General features: G+C 36.5%; 1 protein-coding gene across 4 annotated transcripts in view; it reads right to left on the bottom strand.

Moving 5' to 3' along the window:
- Lrba (LPS responsive beige-like anchor protein) overlaps positions 1–24,066 on the bottom strand; it is a 563,056-nt gene that overhangs the window by 125,125 nt on the left and 413,865 nt on the right. For all 4 annotated transcript variants that reach the window (XM_052731913.1, XM_052731912.1, XM_052731914.1 and 1 more), the window contains one exon: positions 5,214–5,366. In XM_052731913.1, coding sequence (XP_052587873.1) covers positions 5,214–5,366 — 153 coding nt within the window. The remainder of the gene's footprint in view (positions 1–5,213; positions 5,367–24,066) is intronic.

Raw genomic sequence — 24,066 nt, 5'->3', positions numbered from 1 at the left:
CTAAGAAACAAAGATGGCCCAAGTTACCGAAGAGCAGGATGCAGGTGTTATCTCATGAACCTCAGAGACAGCACAACGAGGAGACCCTGTGGTAGATACAGCTATAAGTAGATGGACTTTCTTTATGTCCTGGTTTGTTTCCAGGCTTTCTGTTCATCTTTTCCAGCCAGTCTATTTCTCCTATGTTTCTCTAATTACTAGACTTTTATTTTTAAAAATATATTGGTATGTAGTTGATCAACTTGCTCTGAAATATGTTCTTACCCCCACGGGTTTGAGGTACAATGACCTGTTGCTTTTCAAAGTCAATGTGTCCTGGTCTACCAAAATTAAAGCTGACCAGTCATGATGGTGCAAGCCTATAATCCTCGCACTATAGGAGTCAGAGGCAGAACACTGAGGGCTAATTAGTAAGACCTCCTCTTCTTTTTCCCCCAAGCACACACAAGAAACAGAGCTAGCACCTCAATATCAGTAACATCCCCCCAAAACACCCCAAATCTTCTGTTGCTTAGATTGGTTTTTCACCAAGATCATAAATTTAGAAAGAGTTAAGAAAGTATGACATGGTATATCTACTTTGTAAAAAATGTAGTATGTGTGTGTGTGTGTGTGTGTGTGTGTGTGTGTGTGTGTGTGTGTGTGTGTGCATGCACATGCATGCTGCAGAACTCTTGCAGAGGTGAGAGAACATCTTCTGAGAACTGTCCTTTCCTTCCATCACAGGTTTCAGGGTTCTCAGACTGTCAGGCTTGTACAGCAAGTACTTTTATCTGTGAGTTATCTAGCCAGTTCTGGAGTTCTACCACGATAAACTAAATATTTTATAGTAAATTATATAGCAGTGCCAATCTGTCATGTGGCACATCTCTTTTGCTTATTTTTGTAGAGTCATTTTTAAAACTGAACCTTCCACAGCAATTATATAACATGATCCAAAACAAACCATAGCAATTTAAATTATTTTTTCCAAGTTCATATGCATGCACTACTGTTTTCTAAGATGGAGGATCTGTAGCTGAAAATTATTATTATAAACTACAGACACCATTGCTGTTTATATTCTTGTCCAAGTAATTATCAATGTGGTAACAAAAAGGCAACTAGAAAAAGGACAATTTGAGAAAAATGTTAGATCCTGGCATTTTGATTGTAAAAAATAGAAAAAAAATACTGTCTACAAGAAGAAGGTTTTTTAAAAAGCTATTTCCTTGTAGTTCTCATCAGGGCCCATGTGATTCTTGCCCTCAACACTTCCAGCATCACTTGCAAACTGTACATTTTCTGTTCAAAGAGAGAAGTTCTCAAAGATTGATCTAATTTACTCAGAAATAAAAGATCTCTGTTGGTTTAAGTTAAATGGATTTAAATTGTAGCACTAGATAGGGAAAGAAAAACCCTACAAGGGTACTGGAGAAACAAATCTATAATTTCTATTTTCTGTCAAAAAGAGCTATGAGAAAAATAATAATCCTTTCAATTTGCTTGTACATCCTTGGATGATATTGGAGAAGTAGTAAAACATTTATTTTCTTTAGCTTCTCAAACAATTGATTGCCATGTGACTATTAGGAAGCAGTAGAGAAAACAAAAGATATAGAAGATACACAAACGTGATTCTAACTGGTAACCTAGAGACACTGCATCAGCACCATGTGGCCTGTGTTATACCCCTGCTACCTAGAGGCCTTGAAACACTAACAAGCTAAGCTATCAAAGAGGAAGTAACCTCCAAAGAGACTGGGATACTTTTGGCTTAATGGTGCAATAGTGCTGGTCCATACATAGGAACCCAAACAAATACATGATAAATGTCTGCATTTATATTTCTAAGCCGTATTTGGAATAATTATTCTTCCAAATACAGGTAACACAGATCAATCTCAAGGATGTAATTGAAATTGCTTTGATTTTTACTGGATTCCATATATTTAGAACAAAGAGAATATAACTTATTTAAAAGATTAAATTTAGGTGGCTTGTCCTCATAAAATATGGAAAACATTGTCTTCTGTACATAGGGCATCACTTAGCCAGTCTACCAATCCTACATTTAGATCTTCATTACCCACATAAAGCACTGAGAGAAAATGTTAGCTAAGACAGCAGTTATAGTCAGGTGATACACCTAGAAAATGTAACATTGCTGGTACACCAACAAAATTGTATGATACTAAAAACATCCAATCCCCTTGAGTTATTGTTTGAGCAACTAAATACTTAAAAAAGAAATGCTGGATATCTTAAATTAAGTATGTCAGTTAATTAATTCTGTGATCCTCAGCTACCAACCGAGTACTGTAGAATCTTTTATTATCCACTGCCCTATAGATCATCTGTTCTTAGTGCTGGTTTGTTCCAGAAGAGAGACAGCTGCAACACTATATCCCTGTTCAACCTGAGGACCATCTGACTTTAATTGTAATACACAGCTTGATGTGGCTCTGGCTATGAGAAGCCAAAGTATCGTCTGTAATAATCTGGAAAAGCAGAAACCTGCCAACAGAAGGCTGGAAACAGGGACTTGTGCTGTCTGGCTGCCTGACGGGCTGCAGGAAATATGATTAATGAGTAAGGTATAATGATATCAGGAACCCGATTAGCACCACAAAAAGGTCACAGATCAAAGTAGTATGCATTTCATGAGCTAAAATCATTGCATAAAATCTGTGGACTTGAAGAGGTAAACCAAAAGAGGACAGAATAAAACCTTATGTGATAACATGCTAACAGCTACATAAAACACCACTAGCAATTTAGTCACCGATAGAAAGTTGAAAGAAATTATAAAGTGCAGCAACACACACTGCATTGCAGAAAGCTTTGTTCACCACAGATACAGGCAATTCTAGAAATAGCAAATTACTAAATTCTTTCATAAAGACAGGTGAATAAAATCAAATATTTTTGCAATTATGAATATATTAAGAGATAGATATTCATCTCTACATTATGTTTGCATTTGATTTGCAATGAATTTTTATTTGGCTTTGTTTGGGAATATAACCTAATTTGGATGATTAAGTGTAAAGATTTGTATCAAAGTCATGAGATAGTTCACCAAAGATCATATGAGTACCAACAAAGTCTGTGAGAGAAATGGTAAACATTTGTCAGAAAGGTTACTACTAGAATATCTTAAGTGCCTAATAGTGACAATACTAAGTCTTATGAAGGACATAGAAAACTTTAAACTTCAAACATTGGTATGAATACAAACCAGACTACATAGGTAACAACTCCCAGCAAAAATTCCATTCCCAGAAATTTCAAACAAAACAAAAACAGATGTTCATGCTAAGCCATATACATAAACATTCATAATAGCCTCAAACGTTAAAAAAATATGCCAATATCAATTAATTGCTAAAATAACTAATATATGTATCTACGCAATAGTCAATAATATTCAATAGCAATACAAAGAAATTAATTACTGCTATGAGCAGCAACATGAATAGATTGCAAAAACATCTTGCAAAGTGACAGAACCCAGGCCCAAGATGACGACATATTTAAACGTCTATAAAAACAAAACTACAGAGATATAATACATGGCAGTCTGGGGACAGGAGTAGGGTTGCAGGCGGAGTGTAGAGTGGCCCAAGGAAACTTTCTGAAATTATGGAGACATCCTGAAGCTGGATCATAGTGAGATTATACTGCATAAATTTACAGAAGCTCACTAAAAGGTATATTTTTTAAAAAGTTGACTTATATGGGATGCAAATTATAGCTCAATGACTCTATTCTAGAAGAGCGAACACAAAGATAAAAAGGAGTCATGGTACAAACGTACCTGTAATAACTTGTGTGTGCCCCTGAGAACACCACAAGCACAGACACAGCCATACGTAAGGCAGGCAGTTACTGCAGCTTCTTTCATAGCTAAGGTTTATCTTGGACTCTCATACTAGTCAAATTAACAGTGAGAATCTGAAAAATGCTTGGGATACGAGTAAAATGCTTTATGTATCACAAATAATATTATAGTAACTAATAACATATGATTACTAATAACTATTTCCTAAACATACCATACTCCAAAGAATAACCAAGGTATATTACATACAAAATTGGAATTTTATACTCAAAATTTTAAAATTATAAATGAAAAATAAAACAGGGCTCAGGAATACTAACTTGCCTAGGATCCCACAATTGACAGTGTGATTGACTCATGATTGGGAAGTTTGGATTACCTCTGGAGTTTATCTTTCCACTGCCCTGCAGTGTGTTTATTATGTATAAAATATGACATGTCATTAAGAATGGGACTAGAATTAGGATCTGGAAGGTAAAATTAAAATATAATTATTAGTATGAAAAATAAGGAATGCTACATGGAAAACCCAAATATACTTTTTTTTTTTGCTTAATCATAAAACAAAAACATTGGCTAATTAAAAACTTATCAGTATGATTGATTTGCCTGCATGTATGTATGTACACCACATATGTGTCTAGTGCCTGTGGAAATCAGAAGAAGGCATTGGATCCCTGGAACTGGAGTTACAGATGGTTGTGAGCCACCACATGGGTGCTGGGAACCAAATTTGGGTATTCTGCAACAAAAGTTCTTAATTGCTAAGCTGTCTCTATAACCCAAAATTATATTTTTAATATGGAGAATGGCAAAGACAATACTTTTAAATACTAAGAATATTCCTTCATTCCAAACTTTTATAAACTTCAAAGGCAAAAAAGTAAAATGTAACTGTACTTTCTCACAAGACATGTAATAGGGAAATTACGGAATAGGATACTAAAACGCTGTTTCTAAGCTCAGTAAGCACTATGTTTTTAAGTTTTCATATTCAAAATATGGTGTGAAATTTTATTTCAAACTATGTATGTATAGGATGTAACTTGAAGATGTTCTTTTGTTCCTAAAAGGTGCTATGTTCTAGCCTGGTGTGCAAAATCAACCTTCCTTGTTAAGAGAGGCTCATGATTAAAAACACTAATGATTCCAGGATCTCTAATACCATTTGCTTATAATTTCACATTATCAAAAATATATAGAAAGCAACTTAAATTCTGGGTAAAACAAACCATAATACTTCTAATTCGATACAATTTTTGGAGGTATATGACATCTAGTGAAGTACTGTGTTATTTTTAGCAGTTCCTATCAGCTACAGTGCTGTACAGGAAGGCAAGGGTTAATGTTTTACATCAACACATGACAGAGCAGATGATTACTATCTTACCAATCTGTTTATGCGAACAAACTCTTCTGAGGTTTTGGCCCAAGGAGGAAGTTCAACATCAGACACCACTGTCCCATCATCCATCACTCCAAGGTTATAATTATTGAAGTTGACAAACATCTCAGGGAGATAATAAAATTCAGGAATCAATTCCTATATAAAAATGAAAGAAATGTTACATCATAAAATATACAATATGGACTAGACATGTGAAGTGGTCTGATTATTTCCTATTACACAGAACAACAACAACAAAAACATGTAGGTAATTCTATTCTCTTTGTTTTGTCACCAACTTCCTGTTAAGAGAGAAGGTCATGACCAGGAAAATGAACACAGCATCTTAATGAACATACCGGACAGGCCTTCCTTCAGGACACATTTCAAAACCTCAGAAACTCTTAAATTCAAGTAAGCAAGTAATAATCGAGAACTAACAAGATATAAACACAGATTGAATACTATAACATTAACATCCCAAGACAAATTTTTTTAAGATAAAATATATGGAATTCATAGCAGAAAACAATCTTTATACAATAAGGGTTAAAATGTTATTACTTTGGCCTCTTTATCAACCAGGAGAACAATTATTTGCACTTTAGCCATAGATAAACAGTAATTTTCACATCAAAACAAAAAAGTTTTTTAAGATACCAACTATAATAAAAGATAAAAAATTATCATTAGTCTAAAAAACAACAGGCATAAGAAACTGATTAAATAAAATATAATGGCTATAAAACCAATCTTTAAAAAGGAGAAAAATGTAGCCAGTAGGCCTTTGTGGCCAGGAAGTCCTTGTGTAACTTTTTCAGAGGCCCTGTAGAGCAGACTTAAAATCCAGTCTTGATATGGGTCAGTGCCTCAGTGGTCTTTCAGAAAGCCCCTCAGGGCCAGCTATCACAGGTCTGGATTTCCAAACAGTAGTCAAATAGAGAGGTCATCAGATTCTGGACAAGGTCAGTACGAACTTGCCAGAGCCGAGAAAAAAAGATGCAGTAAGAATTGAACTACTCTCACGTTCATAGTCCACATGGAATGCAGCTTGACTTTGAATTGCACATCTTTTGTTTACAATCCTGATAATTAACGACACAGGGTAAAATGAGCTTCTCCTTCAAATGCCCCACAACTCCATGATCATTAGACTAGAAAGACTTTTAAAATGAACGTTTATTTATTTAATTTTTAAAAGAAGAATCTCATTTAAAAAGTTTAATCTTAAATTAGATAGCTCTCACACACAAAATTTTAAGATCTCTTTGGAAGCCATGCCTGTAACTCTAATATCTAATTGGCGAAAAAATAAATAAAAAAATAAAGACAAGTGCACGTTATTTCATGTAGGAAAGAATAATAATATTCTTGTATAAAGCTAACATTTCTTGCACGGTTTGGGTAACGAGCTTAGATTTCTAATAAACTTTACCATATTTCCTCCTCATAATAGCTTTATAAGATGCTAGTGGCTCCATCTTAGAAATGAATGAATGAAAGTAAGGCAGGCATGGTGGCATGTGCCTGGAACTGCAGCACTCAGAGAACTGACAGGAGAAAGACGGGTCACCAGGGAGTTAAGGCTACCTAGATGACATAGTAAGGTGGAGGCCAGTCTAGGCTACAGAGTAAAACTTTGTCTTTAAAAAGCAACTGTCCAAGATGGCTGAGCAGTAAATGTTCCCATCACACAAGCCTGTGGACCAGAGTTTGACCTCCCCAGGGACCCACAGTGGCAAGAGAGAACCAACTCTCAAAAGGGCTCCTCTCACCTCCACATGTACACCATGAAACATACTCCCCTCTACTCACATAACACACACACACACACACACACACACACAACCGTACCCTGACACACACCAAACCGACTGACCAAGTGAAACAGAAACTAAAGAAGAGGTAGTTATATGATTGTCCCAAAGATTAATGGAACATGTTTCTTAAAACCTATGGTCAGCTTTATTTAGCCGGGAGGGAAGGATGGGGCAGAAACAAGAGTATATGGGGAGGTGAGGTATGGAGGAAAGGAGAAGGGAGGGTAGGATGGGGCAGGAACAAAACATGGTATGAGGCAAAGATGACTGCATTCAAAAGACGGCACATGTTATTCTAAGAACACGACTAAAAAGCTGAATGGATGGAAGGCAGAAAAGCCAATTTCCTAGGCACTCCCTAAACCTGGATTCTCATTCAAGCTTTAAGAAATGAAAGGCCTTGCCCTACCATTCTAATGATTTTGGATGAATTTTCCACCACCCTGACATGAATAGAGGTTAGATTCAAAAGTAATTTTTGTTTTGTTTTGTTTTTTACTTTTTCTGACACAAGGTTTTACACTGTAGCCCAGGCTATCCTGGAATTTACTATGCAGCTCAGGCTGTCCCTGAACTCATGGCTATCCTCATGACTTCATGGTTTCACCTCTCAAGTGTCCAGATTACAGATGAGTAAGTTCTTTTTGGTTGATTATTTAAGCCTTGGGTAGATAAAAAAGGTGATGCACCATATAACTCCAAAAATGATTATTCAGTTCTTAACCTTTAGAGATAACTGTGTCAAGGTTTCACCAGAGAAAGAAGAGTGTTTTTTTGTCCATATAAAACACAGATCAGCTAGGTGGTGGTGGCGCATGCCTTTACTTCCAGCACTTGCGAGGCAGAGGTAGGTGGATCTCTGTGAGTTCCAGACCAGCCTGGTCTACAGAGTGAGTTCCAGGGGGCCAGTGCTGTTATACCAAGAAACCCTGTCTCAAAAAAACCAAACAAGGTTCATTTATTAAGACAAAAGTGGTTGTAGAAACAAACAGCATTCAGAATTCAAAGGAGAAAATGAAGCCTAAAAGTTATGGTGGTCACAGAGGGCTGTAGATAAAAGAACACACTGCAATTGTTTTCTAGCACAGAGTTCTACAGTTTGTTTATGTTTGTATTTTTCTCTAAACAGAAGACGCTGGAAAGAGGTGGACTCTAAGTAATTTGTTCTTGGCTACACACTCCAGCCCATATATGGTGTACAATGTGTTGGGCACTGAGTAAAAATCTGTGAAATGAGCAGCTGGAAGGGAAACAGGATTGAGGGTTAGGGGAAGAGCTTGCCGTGCAGACACGCGGACCTGAGCCTGGAGCCGCAGGCCCCACGTAAAGCCTGCCACCGTGGGACATGTCTGTAAGCCTAGTGCTCAGACAGAGAGAGATGGAGATGGAGACAGGAGACTCCCTGGGAGCTTCTGGGCCAGGTGGCCTCAAACAGTCAGTAGCTAACCACAAAAAGGCCCTATTCAAACAATGTGGAAAGGAGGATAGACATCAGAGGTTGTCCTCTGGTCCTTACATGTATGTTGTGGTACATGTGCACCTGCACTCATAAACATGAGCGCGCGTGCACGCGCGCGTGCACACACACACACACACACACACACAACACAAAAATAAAGAAATATGGTATTTAAACTTAAAAAAAATAGCAAAGGGAAAGACAAGGGCATTCCTGATAAGGAAGGTATCTTAAGAAGAGGTACAGAGATTGACATGTATATATCATTTATTTTTAATGATCAAAGAGGAAAATTCAATTGGTTTATAAACCGAGTTGAAAATAGTAGAATAAGGACAGTATGAGAAACCCTAAATGCCCAGGTCTAAAGCCTTAACTATCCCTTTTCCCTGAAAACTGAGAAAAAAATTGTTCTGTCAGGGACATTTAAAAACAACACAAGTTTAAATAGAAGTCTTCCCAAGAAACTAACACTGAAGAGATATTATGAAGGTTCTATATATAGTGTGAAGGACATAATCAAAAAAGCACAATTAAATTACCAAGAGGGGGAACTTACACTGTTAAAACATACTGTAATCTCAAGATAAGGAAAAAACCGTAAGTTGATGAAAGTTGAATCCCCTCTTATTATGAAACAAGCATGAACTTAATAAAAACATCAATATAAACCAAAGAAGCACATATCATAAAGCCAAAGCATTATTAAGGATGATGACGGCACTCAGGGATCTTAGCACAGTTCCCTTTTGAAAACAGCATTTCCCTAAGAATCATGCAGTGACATAATACCAAATATTACTATTCAAAATTATCTTCTCTGACAGATGAAATTTAGGAGCAGAGTCAAAGCTTATGTCTTTCTGGTACTTTAAATGCACACTTACAAAGTGGAGTATGTTTTATATTCCTCTGAACAGAACACTCAGCTCTGGATAGAAAACACATGTCCAGCAATTCTTTAAACATCAGTGGGAAATGACAAGTAAATAACACCGACAGAAGACAGATATATTTACAGTCCATGTTTTCCTTCGGCTTGCTGACAATAAGAGTCATTCCTATCAGTTAATTAGGCAGTAGGCTTTAGAGGCAGGTGACATGGTCAAACTTTTAGTGTATCATCTCCTAAAACAAAAACGTGATAGGTTCAAACAGAGGTTATACCACAATTCAGGGTAAGCCCATTGCTTTGATCACAAATCCCAAGGCTTTCATGCATGATGACAAGGATTGGTTGTGACCACACATATGCTTTAGTTTTCTTCCTGAAGGTACAATCCCCACTGATAGGAACGGCCTGTGCAGCCAGGCTGGGTGACTCTCCCTTCATTAGCCACCAATTCTCTCCACTGAACTAAAACCATCGCTCCCCTCCATCTGGGCAAACACATAAATGCCCAGGCATTAATCTAAAGAAATGAAACCAAAAAAAAAAAAAAAAAAAAAAAAAAAGGCCAAAGCAAAGATGCTGCTGCTTCAGAATACAAGTTTACAGTGACTCATTCAAGTTTGAAACCTTTGACAATTCAAATATTCAAATGTAGCACTATAGTTTACTTAGGGAACAGGACACCGAAAGTGAAGGGACAGGAAAGCAAATTTTTAGATCTTCACGACTGGACAATATGATATACTTTATGATATGGAAACCTAAAGTTTTCTTTAAAAAAAAAAGCTGATGACCAACAGGACATGAAAAAAATAATGTTTATATTCTAATACATATAAACTTACAAGTTTTTTTTATTATCCCACAAATAAAAAGTTTTGAATACTCGACTAAAGTATATTAACATTTATAACTCAAATTAAATGAAAGTTTTCAAATTGAGGTTTAAACTTAATTCTTTTTATTTAGATAAAACATCATCTTTATATATTACATACATTGCTTTCTTCAGTAAAATAAAAACAGTATTTTTTAAAGTTGAAGTAGAAAAAATAATCTCTAGAACTTCTACATGGACCTAGTAAGTACCATAAAAGACTATGATTTCAAATGCATTAAAAAAATCATGAGTTACAAGCAAATAGGCAATAGATAATCTATTTCAATCTGATATAGTGGAAAGAATAATTGGGTTTGAGTCTTGTCTACTTAATTTACTGTCACATGCTCTTAAATAATTTAATTTCTTGACCTTATTCACCTCACTTGTCATTTCTAAAATGCAGGATTTGTATGAAGTTCCTATAGCACAAAATTCTATGTGTAAATATTATCGTTAATATGACCCTCAATTTTAAAAATCCCAAATTACAGATGCACTAAATTTTTAATACAAGAGGGCATTCACTGAACTACACTCACTTATAAAAGTCTTCAACGTAATTCTGAGAACACCTAACAAAATTCACTTGTAAAAGAAAGTATACTCACAACAATATCTGAGAATTAATATTTCTTACTATATAACCATCACATTAAGAAATTTATTATTTTTTATTAGCAATGACTTAACTTGTCATGTAGGGCTTAACATAAATAACCCCAATAGCTTATAGTTCACTCTTGCTTTCAACACATTTTCCACTTCCATATTTGGACTATATATTTCCATTAAGTCTTCTGTTGTTCTAGACTGCTATCTTCAGGGAGATTATAATTTAGGAAGAGATAATGGGCATTAATAATATAGCAACTGCTGTTAAAGAAAACACAGAGGCTGCGGACAGCCTCACTGGCATGGGCCACTGAGTTTGCTTTCCAGAGTCCACTGAGGCAGTAGATGGTAAGCCAAAGGCCTCATGCTTTACAAATCTCACAAGATAAAATAAAACTACTGCAAAACTATTTACATCTCATTTTAAAGATATATAGATATAGGTATAGATATAGATGGCTAAAAGTTTTCAGAGTTAGGGTTAAAATTAATTCATGTAACATTTTTGTGCTTATTTATTTAAAAATATATTTTTTAGTAATTTGGGATTCAATTGCATTATATTTACTGAATGTGTGGAATATGGTTTATTATTCTGCTTAATTTCTTTTTTCTGCTTAATTTCATAACATAGATTTCATATTAATCACTAACAATACATAATTATTAAGAAGTTTTAAAATGGAATATATAAGAATAACAATATAGACTGATGAGATACCACATGGATATATGCAAGGCTGTAACAATAAAAAATGGAATCAGCACTGATTATAAAACTTGTTAAAATTTCATTATCTAGACTTTTTCTATAACTCTTTGTTAGCATACAAAATTTAATTCCAAGTTATAGACAAAACTCTCAGTGTTACATTTGTAATTTCATTACAACCAGAGCCCAAGGGTAGATGAACTCAACTTAAAAATAACTTTAAAAAAGTAAATGCTGTATCAGGATTCTCCCAAATATTTTATTCCAGTTTATTTTAGCACAGGTTATAGTTTAATAGCATAATTATATTAAGTCTCAATTTCTCATAAAATGTGCTCCTCTGATATTGTCTATTTCAGATCCATTTACCACCACCTTCATTGCAAAGCAATGACCCAAAGTGACAACTGTGACTCCTTTCCCCTCTAATTCTGCCAATCGTTTCTATAGGATAGATGTAGACTTTAAATAGGAGTAAGAGAGGGCACTTAACCACTGGACTAGACCTACCTGCAGGAAGGGCTTCAGAAAGGAGTGGGCTACTTCGGAGAAGGGAACTCAGTGTCAACATCAGCTTAGTTAAGAGCTTAGGTATCTGCCTTGTGCTTAGATATGATTGTCTACGAAACTTTATGAGTCTGTTATTTCTTCCACAAAATCTGCTCATAATAATTCAACATTAAAGCTGAAGACAGTGCCAGGCGTCGTGGCTCAGCCTGTAATGGCACTGCTCCAGTGGCAGAGTGCGGAGGACCACTCACTACAAACCCAAAAGCTGAAGAGAGTAAATAGTTCTGCATCTCAGTTCCTAAATTCAAATGAATATGTAAGACAAAAACACGGAATTACTATTATTTTGTGGTACTGGGGGAATCCAGGATCTTAAAAAGTGTTAAGCAAGAGTTCTCTACCACTACTCACCCCTGACTCTCCCCCCACCCTCCCCCCTACCCCCCACCCCCGTCACACCTCTACATCACAGTGGTGATGTAAATACCCACTTTAACACTTTCTAACTCAGTCCTCAATGCTACACATTGCTGCTACTGTGTGCCAAGTCACTCTTAGATGGAATACACACAAGGAACACTGTTATACAAAGATAATGTAGACATGCTGCTCTACATAGGCAGAAAACTAGCTTTTTGTGTGATTATAAACCAATGTTCTAATCCGTGCTGCTCAGGATAGTGGCTAAATACAGTGGTTCTTGAACATTTTAAATGTGGCTAGTGTGAACAGACATGTATTGGAAATGTAAAATACCTTATATATCTTGAAGACAGGATTAAAAAAAATAAAAGAGCTAATTAACAATTTTGTATTAATTATATGTTAAAAAATTTTGACTTTTAGGCTAAGACATATTATTGAAACAATTTCATGGGTTTTTTGTCTTTGAAATTAGACTATAATACAATTAATATTAATGTATGTGGCTTACAATGTATTTCTATCAGAAAGTGCTACCAGAAGCCAACTTAAAGAACTGCCCTGCACTGTTTACTCAAGTAGAATAAAAGGTATCACTGAGAGGCTAGGCATGAAATGGATTCAAAGGATACACAGAAATGTAAATGATCACCAACTTGAAAAGTGGCAAATCAGGATAAAAACAAAAGCCTGCTTTATTCAAACCTCATAAGAATGTTGTGTTTACAGAAATACAAATTCAGACTTTTATCATTATTTCATAGGATCAACCATTTTTTTAAGTAAAATTATTCTCTAAGTATTAACAGAATGCAAGCTAATATATTACAATTCTTCCAGCAGGAAAGAAGCAAGAAGTAGAACTGTCTTCTACTTTCCTTTTGAAAAATAACCATTTTCCCAACTCGCCATTTGAGGAAATCTACACTGTACTAATCAGGCCAAGTCCACTTTGCAACCCACTCAAAGTGATTCCTTCCACACCACCTTCCTGTTTTACTGCTTCCTTCTTCTGTGAATGTTTTCTTCAGTAGTTCTAGAACACTCCCCAATACAAAACAACACTATTACTAAAAGTGTAAAAATCCAGTGTTATATATCAATGTTTACATTATTATGGTAATTTTCATGTGCTCTTAGACATTTATTTTGTACTTATTATAATAATCTTAAATATGCTTTCTAATAACATAACACTTTAAGAAGGAAGAAAAAAGAGCCATGATTAAATCCTTTCTCACTGCTAGAAGGGTCCACTTTCAGAAGGAAGCTCTCTAAATGGCCTATGTAACCATAAATTAATGCTTGTCTAATATGTGGAAGTCATTAAGTTGTAGGGTCCAAATTAACTGGTTATCAATATAGAAAATGGAGTCATTTATCAATGGCACACCACATTATGGATATTCATAATGGGGCAAGGTACAGAAGGAAAATATGTACACTGGTAAGAATACTGAGTCAGCTTCACCAATGTTAGGCCTAAAGAAAACTTCACAAAGTGACATTTGAGAAGGTAGAGATAAAAAAAATATAAGAGATTTAAAATAGATTATAAGAAAATAATATAGGCCAGGCAATGGTGGCGTACACCTTTAATCCCAGCACTTGGGAGGCAGAGGCAGGTGGGTCTCTGAATTTAAGGCCAGCCTGGTCTACAGAGTGATTTCCAGGGCAGCCAGGGATGTTACACAGAGAAACCCTGTCTGGGGGGAAAAAAGAAAAAGAAAAAGAATTCTAAGCAGGCTCCTTGGCATTTCAAGTTTCAGTTCCTTGGCTTCTGAAACCTTTTCTGTTTGGTTGTTTGTGGTGCTATTCTACTGTAGGCCCAGCTACTTGGAGGCGAGAGCAGAAAGGCATCAAGAGCCCAGGATTTGGGGCCTGAGTGAGAGCCCAGGGCAAACCCTCAAAGCACCTCACCATTTCTCCATGTAGATGCTCTAAACCAGACTGCGAGGGAACTAGAAGTTCCGGTAGTTGGAGCAATGACCATGTCCAGAGCTGTAAGTCAGCATGCTGCCAGTAATCAGACAGTCTTTAATGAAGTCTTCTAGGGCACCCATGATTATTCCAAGTGATTCATGAAGAAAACAACACGAGACATAAGGAAGGAGAAAGATGAAGATGACCATTGGTTCTTTTGTTTGTTCCTTTTAGTTGTTTGGTTGGGCATTCCTTTCCTGATTTATTTTTTACAGCATGGGGTATTTGAAGAAAAGTGAAAATTTAATCAGGTACATGCTAATTAGGGAATGTGAGCCCCCACCGCCTGTGTATGCACTAACTGGACTCATAGCCTTCGTGTCAGCCTCCTATACCAAGGAACACTCCCTACCTGAGATCCCCAGTGAGCACACCTGACCCGCACTGGGACAGGGAGCTCCACTCTCCTTCCTGTCTGCCACTGGAATCCCTCCAGTCTCCTCCCTAGCGCTCTTACAGACCGCCTGCCTTTCCTTCTCCTCCGCAGCAGCACTCCATAGAAACTACTCCAAACCTTGCTGTGGACTCAGCCTTCTTCACTCCTCCAACCCCTGTGTGTCAGTAGGCTAGTCCTAGAAATACTTTCTCCCCGGATCCCAGAGGCCACACTGTTAGAAACCAAGGCAGGTTTAGGAAGTCAAACAAAAACGTCACAGGGTATTTAGCTTCTGCTTCCACATCACTGGTCATCATCAAAGGAAGTCAGACGGCAGGAACCCAGAGACTGGAGCTCATGCAGGGGCCATGGAGGAGTGCTGCTTACTGGCTGTTCTCTATGGCTCACTCAGCCTGCTTCCCTTCTCTCTCTCTCTCTCTCTCTCTCTCTCTCTCTCTCTCTCTCTCTCTCTCTCCCTCCCTCCCTCCCTCCCTCCCTCCCTTCCCTTTCTTTCTCTCTTCTTTCCTTTTTCCTGTTTCTTTGTAGCCCTGGCCTTCCTGGAACTCAGAGATTTAAAGGCATGCACCACCACCTCCCTGCAAGCCTGCTTTCTAATAGAACTCGGGACCAACTGTCCAGAGGTGGTCCTACCCACAATGGGCTGGGCACTCACACATCAATCAATTAAGAAAATGCTCAGGAGTGGTAGAGCAAGCCTTTAATTGTAGCACTTGGGAGGCAGAGGCAGGTAGATCTCTATGGTCTACAAAGCAAATTCCAGAACAGCCAGGGCTGTTACAGAGAAACCCTGTCTCAAAAACAAACAAACAAAACAAAACAAAACAAACAAAACAAAAAAAACAAAAAAGGAAAATGTCCTATAGGTTTGCCTACAGCCCAATCTTATGGAGGCATTTTCTAATTGAGGCTCCCTCCTCTCCAGGGACTCTAGCTTGCCTCATGTTGACATAAAACTAGCCAGCACACTCACCAACACAGTACATTTTACGGAAGAGATGATGGAAGAGATGATAGAAGACAAGATAGAAGAAATGGACCTTAGTCAAAGAAAATGTTAAATCTAATATAATTCAGGTACAAAACATTCAGAAAATCTGGGACACTATGAAAAGACAAATTCTATGAATAATAGAAATAGATGAAGGAGAAAAGACTCAGGTCAAGGGCACAGAAAATATTTTCAGCAAAATGAGAAAAGAAATTTCTCTAACCTAGAGAAGGTTGTGCCTATAAAAGTACAAGAAGCATACAGAACACCAAATAGACAGGACTAGAAAAGAAATAACCCACAACACATAACAATCAAACCATTAAATATACAGAACAAAAAAGAGTATTAAAAGCTGCAAGGGAAAAAGTTCTAGTAACAAATAAAGCAGGGCCCATTAGAACAACACCTGTATTTTCAATGGAGACTCTAGAAGCCAGAAGGACCTTGACAGATGTTCTACAAATGCTAAGCTACCACAGATACCAGCCTAGACTACTATACCCAGAAAAAACTATTAATCATAATAGATGAATAAAGAAAAAACATTCCACAAAAAATTAAATTTAAGCAATACTTATCTACTAATGTAACTCTACAGAAGACAGTAGAAGCAAAACTTCAATCTGAAGAGGCTAAACATACTCCAAAAGAGTCAAGGAATAAATAATCCTAGTAAATCAAAGGAGGTAAAACAGGAAATTAAAAAAATGTAGAAAGTCAAAACCATACAATAACAATAATAGTAATCATTAAACACTGCCCATTGATAACACTCAATATTAATGGTCTCAATTCTCCAGTAAAAAGACAGAGACTAACAGAATGGATTAGAAAACAGGATCCATCTTTCTGCTGTATCCAAGAACCATGCCTTACTATTATAGATAGAGATCATCTCAAGGCAGAATGATGGAAAAAGATATTTCAAGCAAAGGGGTACAAGAAGCAAGAAGGTATAGCCATTTTAATATATGACAAAGTAGACTTCAAACCAAAACTAATCAGAGGAAACAGGGAAGGATACTATATACTCATCAATGGAAAAACTCATCAAGAAAATACTGCAATTCTAAATATTTATGTACTAATTCTAAACATTTATGCACTCATTCATAAAATAAACACCAGTACAGTTAAAATCACATACTGACATTCACACAAGGATCGTGGGTGACTTCAATAACTGACTCTAGGCAGTGTACAGGTCATTAGACAAAAATTAAACAGAGAAATGCTGGAGTTAAGCAATGTCCTAAATCAAATGGACTTAGCAAATACTTATAGAACATTTCACCCAAACACAAAGGAATATTCCCTTTTCTCATGGAAATTTCTCCAAAACTGATCACATACTTAGACACAAAGCAAGTCTCAAAAGATAAAAAAATAAATAAATAAAAATAAAAAATTGAAATAACTCCCTGCATCCTATCTGACCACCTTATATTAAAGCTGGATACAAACTCATGGAAACTGAACAGCTCATATTGAATGAAAACAGGTAAAGACAGAAATGAAAAAGGATGTGAAAAACATTTTAGAATTGAATGAAAATAAAACACAACATACTGAAGTCTATGTGACACAATGAAGGCAGTTCTAAGAGGCAAGTTCAGAGCACTAAGTGCCTACACAGAAAAAGTTGGAGAGATCTCTTATGGATAATTTAACAGCACACCTGAAAGCTTTAAACAAAAAAGAAATTATAACCCCAAAGGAGTAGACAGCAAGAAATAATCAAACTCAGGGCTGAAATCAATAAAATAGAAACAAACAAAGAATCAACGAAACAAAGAGTTGGTTCCTTGAGAAGGTAAATAAGATTGATAAAGCCTTAGCCAAATTAATAAAAAGGCAGAGAGAGAAGATCCCAATTAACAAAATTATAGAGTAAGGGGGGCATAACAAGAGACACTGGGGAAATCCAGAGAATCATAAGGACTTATTTTAACAAAGTCACAATTACCCCAACACCTAAACCACATAAAGACACAAAAAAGAAAGAGAATTACAGACCAATTTTCTTTATGAACATAGATGTAAAGATTCTCAATAAAATACTTGCAAACCAAAGGCAAAAACATGTAAAAAAAATTATCCGCCATAATCAAGTAGGGATGCAGGGATGGTTCAACATACTTAAATCAATAGATAAAATAACTGACCACATACATTGAAAGACAAAAGAACATGATAAACTCATTAGCCGCAGAAAAGGCCTATGACAAAATCCAATATCCTTTCATGATACAAGTCCTGGAGAGACTGGGGATACATGGGATATACCTCAACATAATAAAGGTGATTTACAGAAAGACCAAGGCCAAGAACAACCTAAACAGAGAGAAATACAAAGTATTTCCACTAAAATGAGAAAAAAAACAAGGATGTGTAGTGGGTAGCCATTCAAGCTTTTATCTGGAAGTTCCAACCCCCATTGAGGCTTCGGTAACTGTCACACCTACAAGGCGGGGCCGAGAGTGAACCCTGAAGACCTGAGATTCAGATGCGCACTGCTCTCTTGGTTCCTGGATCCTGAATGCTGGAGGTAGACCCAGCAGAGTTCTCCAGAGAACACTGCCAGACTGCGCTACACCTTTCCCAGATCCTATAACCTATCCCTTCGCTTGTAAGATACCCCACAAAATAAACCTCCCTTTTAACTACGTGGAGTGGCCTTAACAATTTCACCAATAAGGATATAAAATCTCTATAACTATTCAATATAATACTTTTAGTACTAGCTAAAGCAATAAGACAACTGAAGGAGATCAAAGGGATACAAATTGGAAAGGAAGAAGTCAAAGTATCTTTATTTGGAGTTGATAAGATTGTATATATAAATAACCCTAAAAAGTCTACCAGTAAACTTCTACAGCTGATAAACACTTTCAGCAAAGTAGCAGGATACAAAATTAACTCAGAAAAATCAGTAGCCCTTCTATATACAAATGTCCAACAAACTGAGAAAGAAATCAAGAAAACACCATTCACAATAGCCTTAACAAACAAACAAACAAAAAACTTGGGGGAAACTCTAACCAAACAAGTGAAAGACTGTTACAATAAAATCTTTTAGACGCTGAAGAAAGGAACTGAGAAGATATCAGAAAATGGAGAGATCTTCCATGTCCATGCTTATGAATCTGTAGGAATAATTAGGTGAAAATGGCCATCCTACCAAAAGCAGTCTACAGATTCAATGCAATTCCCATTAAATTTCCAACACAATTCACAGAATTGAAAAGACAACCAATAGCTGAAAACACAAAAACCTTCAGACAGCTAAAACAATCCTGAATAGTAAAATAACTGCTGGAGGAAGGTATCACCACCCCAGGTCTCAAATTGTACTTTAGAGCTTAGTAATAAAAACAGGATGTTACTGGCATAAAAATAGACAGGTTGATCAATGGAAATGAATTGAAAACCTAGATGTAAGTCTACACACCTATGGACTCCTGATTTTTTTTTTTTAAATAAAGAAGGCAGAAATACACACCGGAAAAAAGAAAGCACCTTTAATAAATGGTGCTGGTCAAAGTGGATGGCTGCATAGAATACAAATAGATCCATACTTATCACCATGCACAAACCTTAACTCTAAATGGGTCAAGGATTTCAACCTAAGGCCAGAAACCCTGATTCTGAGAGACGAAAAAGTGGGGAATATTCATTGGTACAGGAAAAGACTTTCTGAACAGGACACCATTAGCATAGGCACTAAAAACAACAATTAATAAATGGGTCCTCATGAAACTGAAAAGCTTCTGTATGGCAAAGGACACCAACATTTGGACAAAGTGGCAGGCTACAGAATGGGAAAAGATTTTGTTTTTTACTAACTACACAACTGATAGAGGGCTAATACCTAAGATATATAAAGAACTAAAAAAACTGGGTATTACAAAAACGAATAACCCAATTTAAAAGATGGGGTACAGATCTAAACAGTTCATCTAAAAGATGAACCACAAATGGCTGAAAATCATTTAAAGAAATGTTCAACATTCTTAGTTATCAAGGAAATGCAAACCAAAAAAAAACATTTTAGATTTCACCAGTCAGAATGGCCAAGATGAATAAAATGAACGACAGTTCATGCTAGTGAGGATGTGGGGGAAGTGGAACACTCACTCATCTATTTCTGATCGAAGTGTAAACTTGTACAGCCATATGGAAGTCAATGTGGCAGTTCCTTAGAAAGCTGTGAATTGATCTACCTCAAACACCAGCTCTACCACTCTTCAGCATATACACAAACTGAGACACTTGTTCAACCATGTTCATTGCTGTTATATAAATAACAGCTGGAAATTAGAAATAGCCTATATGCCTATCAACAGATGAATGGATAATGAAATGTGGTATATTATACAATGGAATATTATTCAGCGGTTAAGAAAATGAAATCATTAATTTCACAGGTAAATAGATGAAACTAGAAAAAAAATCCTGAAGGAGGTAATGTAGACCCAAAAAGACAAATATGGTCTGTATTCTCTTCTATAGATGTTAGCTTTTAAGTCTTTGATAGGAACTGGGGAGGAGGTAAGGACCTCCCAAGGAAGGGGGAATAGAACATATACTTAAGAGTCAAATGGGGGGATGACTGGAACAGGAGGATAAAACAGAGATGAGAAGGGAATAAGAGGAACAGAGGACTAAGGCAGGGAATATAGGGAGGGACAACTAAGGGCTATTTGAGAGTTCATACAGAAACCTAATTCAGTAGAAGCTTCTTAAAACATATACGAAAGTAATCTAAAGGGAATTACTAAATAATGGGGGAGACAAATCCCATATATAAATCTCTTGCCACCAAGTGAAACCCCAAGTGCCAAGAAAAGGTTGTATCTACTTGAGTTGTTGCCAAAGGGAACCCATGGAAATCCTCAAACAACTCAGGGTATTGTCAAAGGTATTGGTTGCTCTCTGAAAACTGATGGTAAGGCCCCCTTGCTGACGACAAAACCTATATATCTCATTGAATACAGTGAAGTCTAGCTGGTGCATACCTAGAGCCTTCACCCCTACTGATTACTGTTCATGGCACTGGAATGTACTCTGCATGCTACCAGAGGATAACAGTAAACAACAGCCCAGCTCAAAACCCTTTGATTTACAGTGGCGACCTAACTACAAAATATGCTAGGGCAACTGTGGCATAAAAGTTGTTGGAGTAACTGTTTTAGTTAGGGTTTCTATTGCTATGAGGAGACACCATTACCACAGCAACTCTTATAAAGGAAAATATTTAATTGGGGCTGGCTTACAGTTCAGAGTATAGTCCATCATCATTGTGGTGGGAAGCATGACAGTATGCAGGCAGACATGATGCTGGAAAGGTAGCTGACAGTTCTATATCTTGATCTACAGGTAACAAGAAGTGAACTGTATCCCACACCAGGTTTAGCTTGAGCATATGAAACATCAAAGTCCACTCCCACATTGACACACTTCCTCCAACAATGCCATGCCTCCTAATTGTGCCACTCCCTATAGGCCAAGCATTCAAACACATAAGTCTATGGGGTGGGGGGTCATATCTTTTCAAAGACTACAGTAACCAATCACTATATGATTGGATTTAAGACCCACTCTATGAGATGAAATCTATGCCTGACACTGGATGTCCAAGAACCTGAGACTAAATTGGCCATGGACCTCAGGAAAAACAAATACTATTATTCTGCTAAAGGAACATAGTAATAAATAAAATGACTGCTAATGACGTCTGCTATACTCATAGATCAGTGTCTCACTGAGCCATTATCAGAAAAGTTTTCTCCTGCAGTAGATGGGAACAAATACAGAGACCCACAACTGGACAGTGTGCAGAGAGTGAAAGATCTTGGAATACTCAGTCTTAAATAGGCTGTCTCCATCAAATTCCTCCCCTCAGGGATCAGGGAACTATATAGAAGAGGAGGTGGAAAGATTTTAAGACCCGGTGGGATGGATGATAGCAAGAAAGAAAATAGTGTCTTCCAGACCCAACAGGACTGACACACATATGAAGTCACAGAAACTGTGGCAGCATGCCTAGGGCCTGCATACATTCCAACTAGATCAGGTCTCAGCTCTGCGAGGAGGAAGTGGATACAATCCCTAGCCAAGAAGCTACCTCCAACTGACAAACACTCATAAAGGAAAAATAAGTTTCTACAGGGGAATCTCACTGGGTATACAAACCATACTTAAAGGCAGGCCTCATTCCCATCAGTAGAGGGCCAACACAAGACAAACTCAAAGGTATAATTGGATACTGTCTCATACTGCTCTGTTTGGAATTTTTTCTTTAGTTTTCTCTCATACAATACACAGTATTTTGCTTGCATATTATGATTTCCAGTTTTGAGGTTTTAGTGTGTGTATATGTGTGTGCATTTCTCATACTCCTTCTTAGTTCCTTTTTCTTTGTTAGTTTCTTCATATTGTTTTATCCTTACTTGATTGTCTTTTTTATTTGCTTGACTGTTTTCTTGAGAGGGGGGGGGGTGGAGTTGGAAGGGTGGAAGGTAGGGTGGATCTGGGAGATGAGGGAGAGGAAACCCTGATCAGAATATATCGTATGAAAATAAAACAAAATAAAGAAGAAGACATAAAGGCTTGGGGGCAATAGTTTGGGGAAGGGTCCAATAGGAATGGAAGGAAGAAATTGGGAATAGACGTAAGCAAGATATACTGTAACCATGTATAAAATTGGTTTAGAATAAATATAATCTATGAAAAAAATCTGAGAGGAAAAGTCTGGGATTTTATGAAAAAAGAAATAATAAAACCAAAAGAATCTATCACACATACTTCCTATCTATCTAAGCATAGCCAAGAATGTTCAGTATTGACAGAAACAGAAGCAGAAAGCGAAAGACATCCAATGTCTCTTCAGTAAAGGAAAAACAATTCTCAAAATTGTAACAATTCCAGTGTATACTTTTATTACCAAAATTAAGTAGAAAGTTATATTTTGGTCATGAGACTTAAGAAATAAAGACTTCAGAGAATAAAAAGAAAATCCCAAAGTCTTCATTTGGGCAACAGAATGTCAAGCTCAATATATGTTTATTTGTTATGTATACAGTGTTCTATCTGCATGTATTACTGCACACCAGAAGAGGGCACCAGATCTCATTATAGATGGCTGTAAGCCACCATGTGGTTGCTGGGAATTGAACTCAGGACCTCTGGAAGAATAGGCAGTGCTCTTAACCTCTGAGTCATCTCTCCAGCCCCCTCAATATATGTTTAAATGTAACCATTCCCATCTCTTATAACTTCTCAATAGTTAAGTATGAAATAAATGAGTTGGGAATAGAGGTAGAATTCAACAACAGTTATTAACTCTCTTAACTATTTCTATTATATGTACCTAATCATCAATAAAACTTACCTAATGATTCTTCCTAAAAAGATTTTATAATTATTGTTTTTGTATGATGCATGGTGAATACACACATGCCAACGCATTAATGTGGAGTTTAGAGGACAATTTTGTGGAGCTTTGTGTCTCCTTTCATCTTTACATGGGTCCTGAGAACTAAGTCAGGTTATCCAGCTTATACAGTGAGCACTTTACTGGCTGAACCATCTAACTGGCCCACTCACTAATAATGATTTTAAAGAGCACTTCAATAGTGTTTCAGAGTATAGTATGAGATCAAAAAAATCTTGATAGATATTTTAATATAAAAGATTATTTTTGCATATAATAAAGTCTTCAAAAGAAAATCTTTGATATAGCAAATATCACTTTGTCAAATAAAACATAAGAGTATATTTTTCATTGTAAAGTAGCATATCTAAAAGTGACATGCCATTAACATCCCACTATGTCTTATAAGAGTTCTATAGTAACATATACATAGTAAAATAACTTTTCTTCTTTCAAATGCCTGTTTCTCATGTGTTACTTTCCCCCCAATATGGTACAATTATTTATGTAGAAGTCATATTATTTTATAAGACTACAATGAGCCTAAAAACAATAGGTGTATCTCATTATACTTTAATAGCACCCAATTCAGTCTCTTGTAGAAAGAGACAGTTCATAAAGAAAATCAATTACTGGACTTCTGAGGATAGAAGTGGAAGGTTAGCAAGGATTATGTTAGCTATAATAGTGATTATTTTAAAAATGGAGGGTTGAGAGATCCAAATAAATATGCCTGAGA

This window comes from Peromyscus californicus, unplaced genomic scaffold, assembly GCF_007827085.1.
Source record: "Peromyscus californicus insignis strain IS unplaced genomic scaffold, ASM782708v3 Scaffold_9__1_contigs__length_137607984, whole genome shotgun sequence".
Taxonomy (NCBI): domain Eukaryota; kingdom Metazoa; phylum Chordata; class Mammalia; order Rodentia; family Cricetidae; genus Peromyscus; species Peromyscus californicus.
This window is presented reverse-complemented; position numbering and strand designations above follow the sequence as displayed.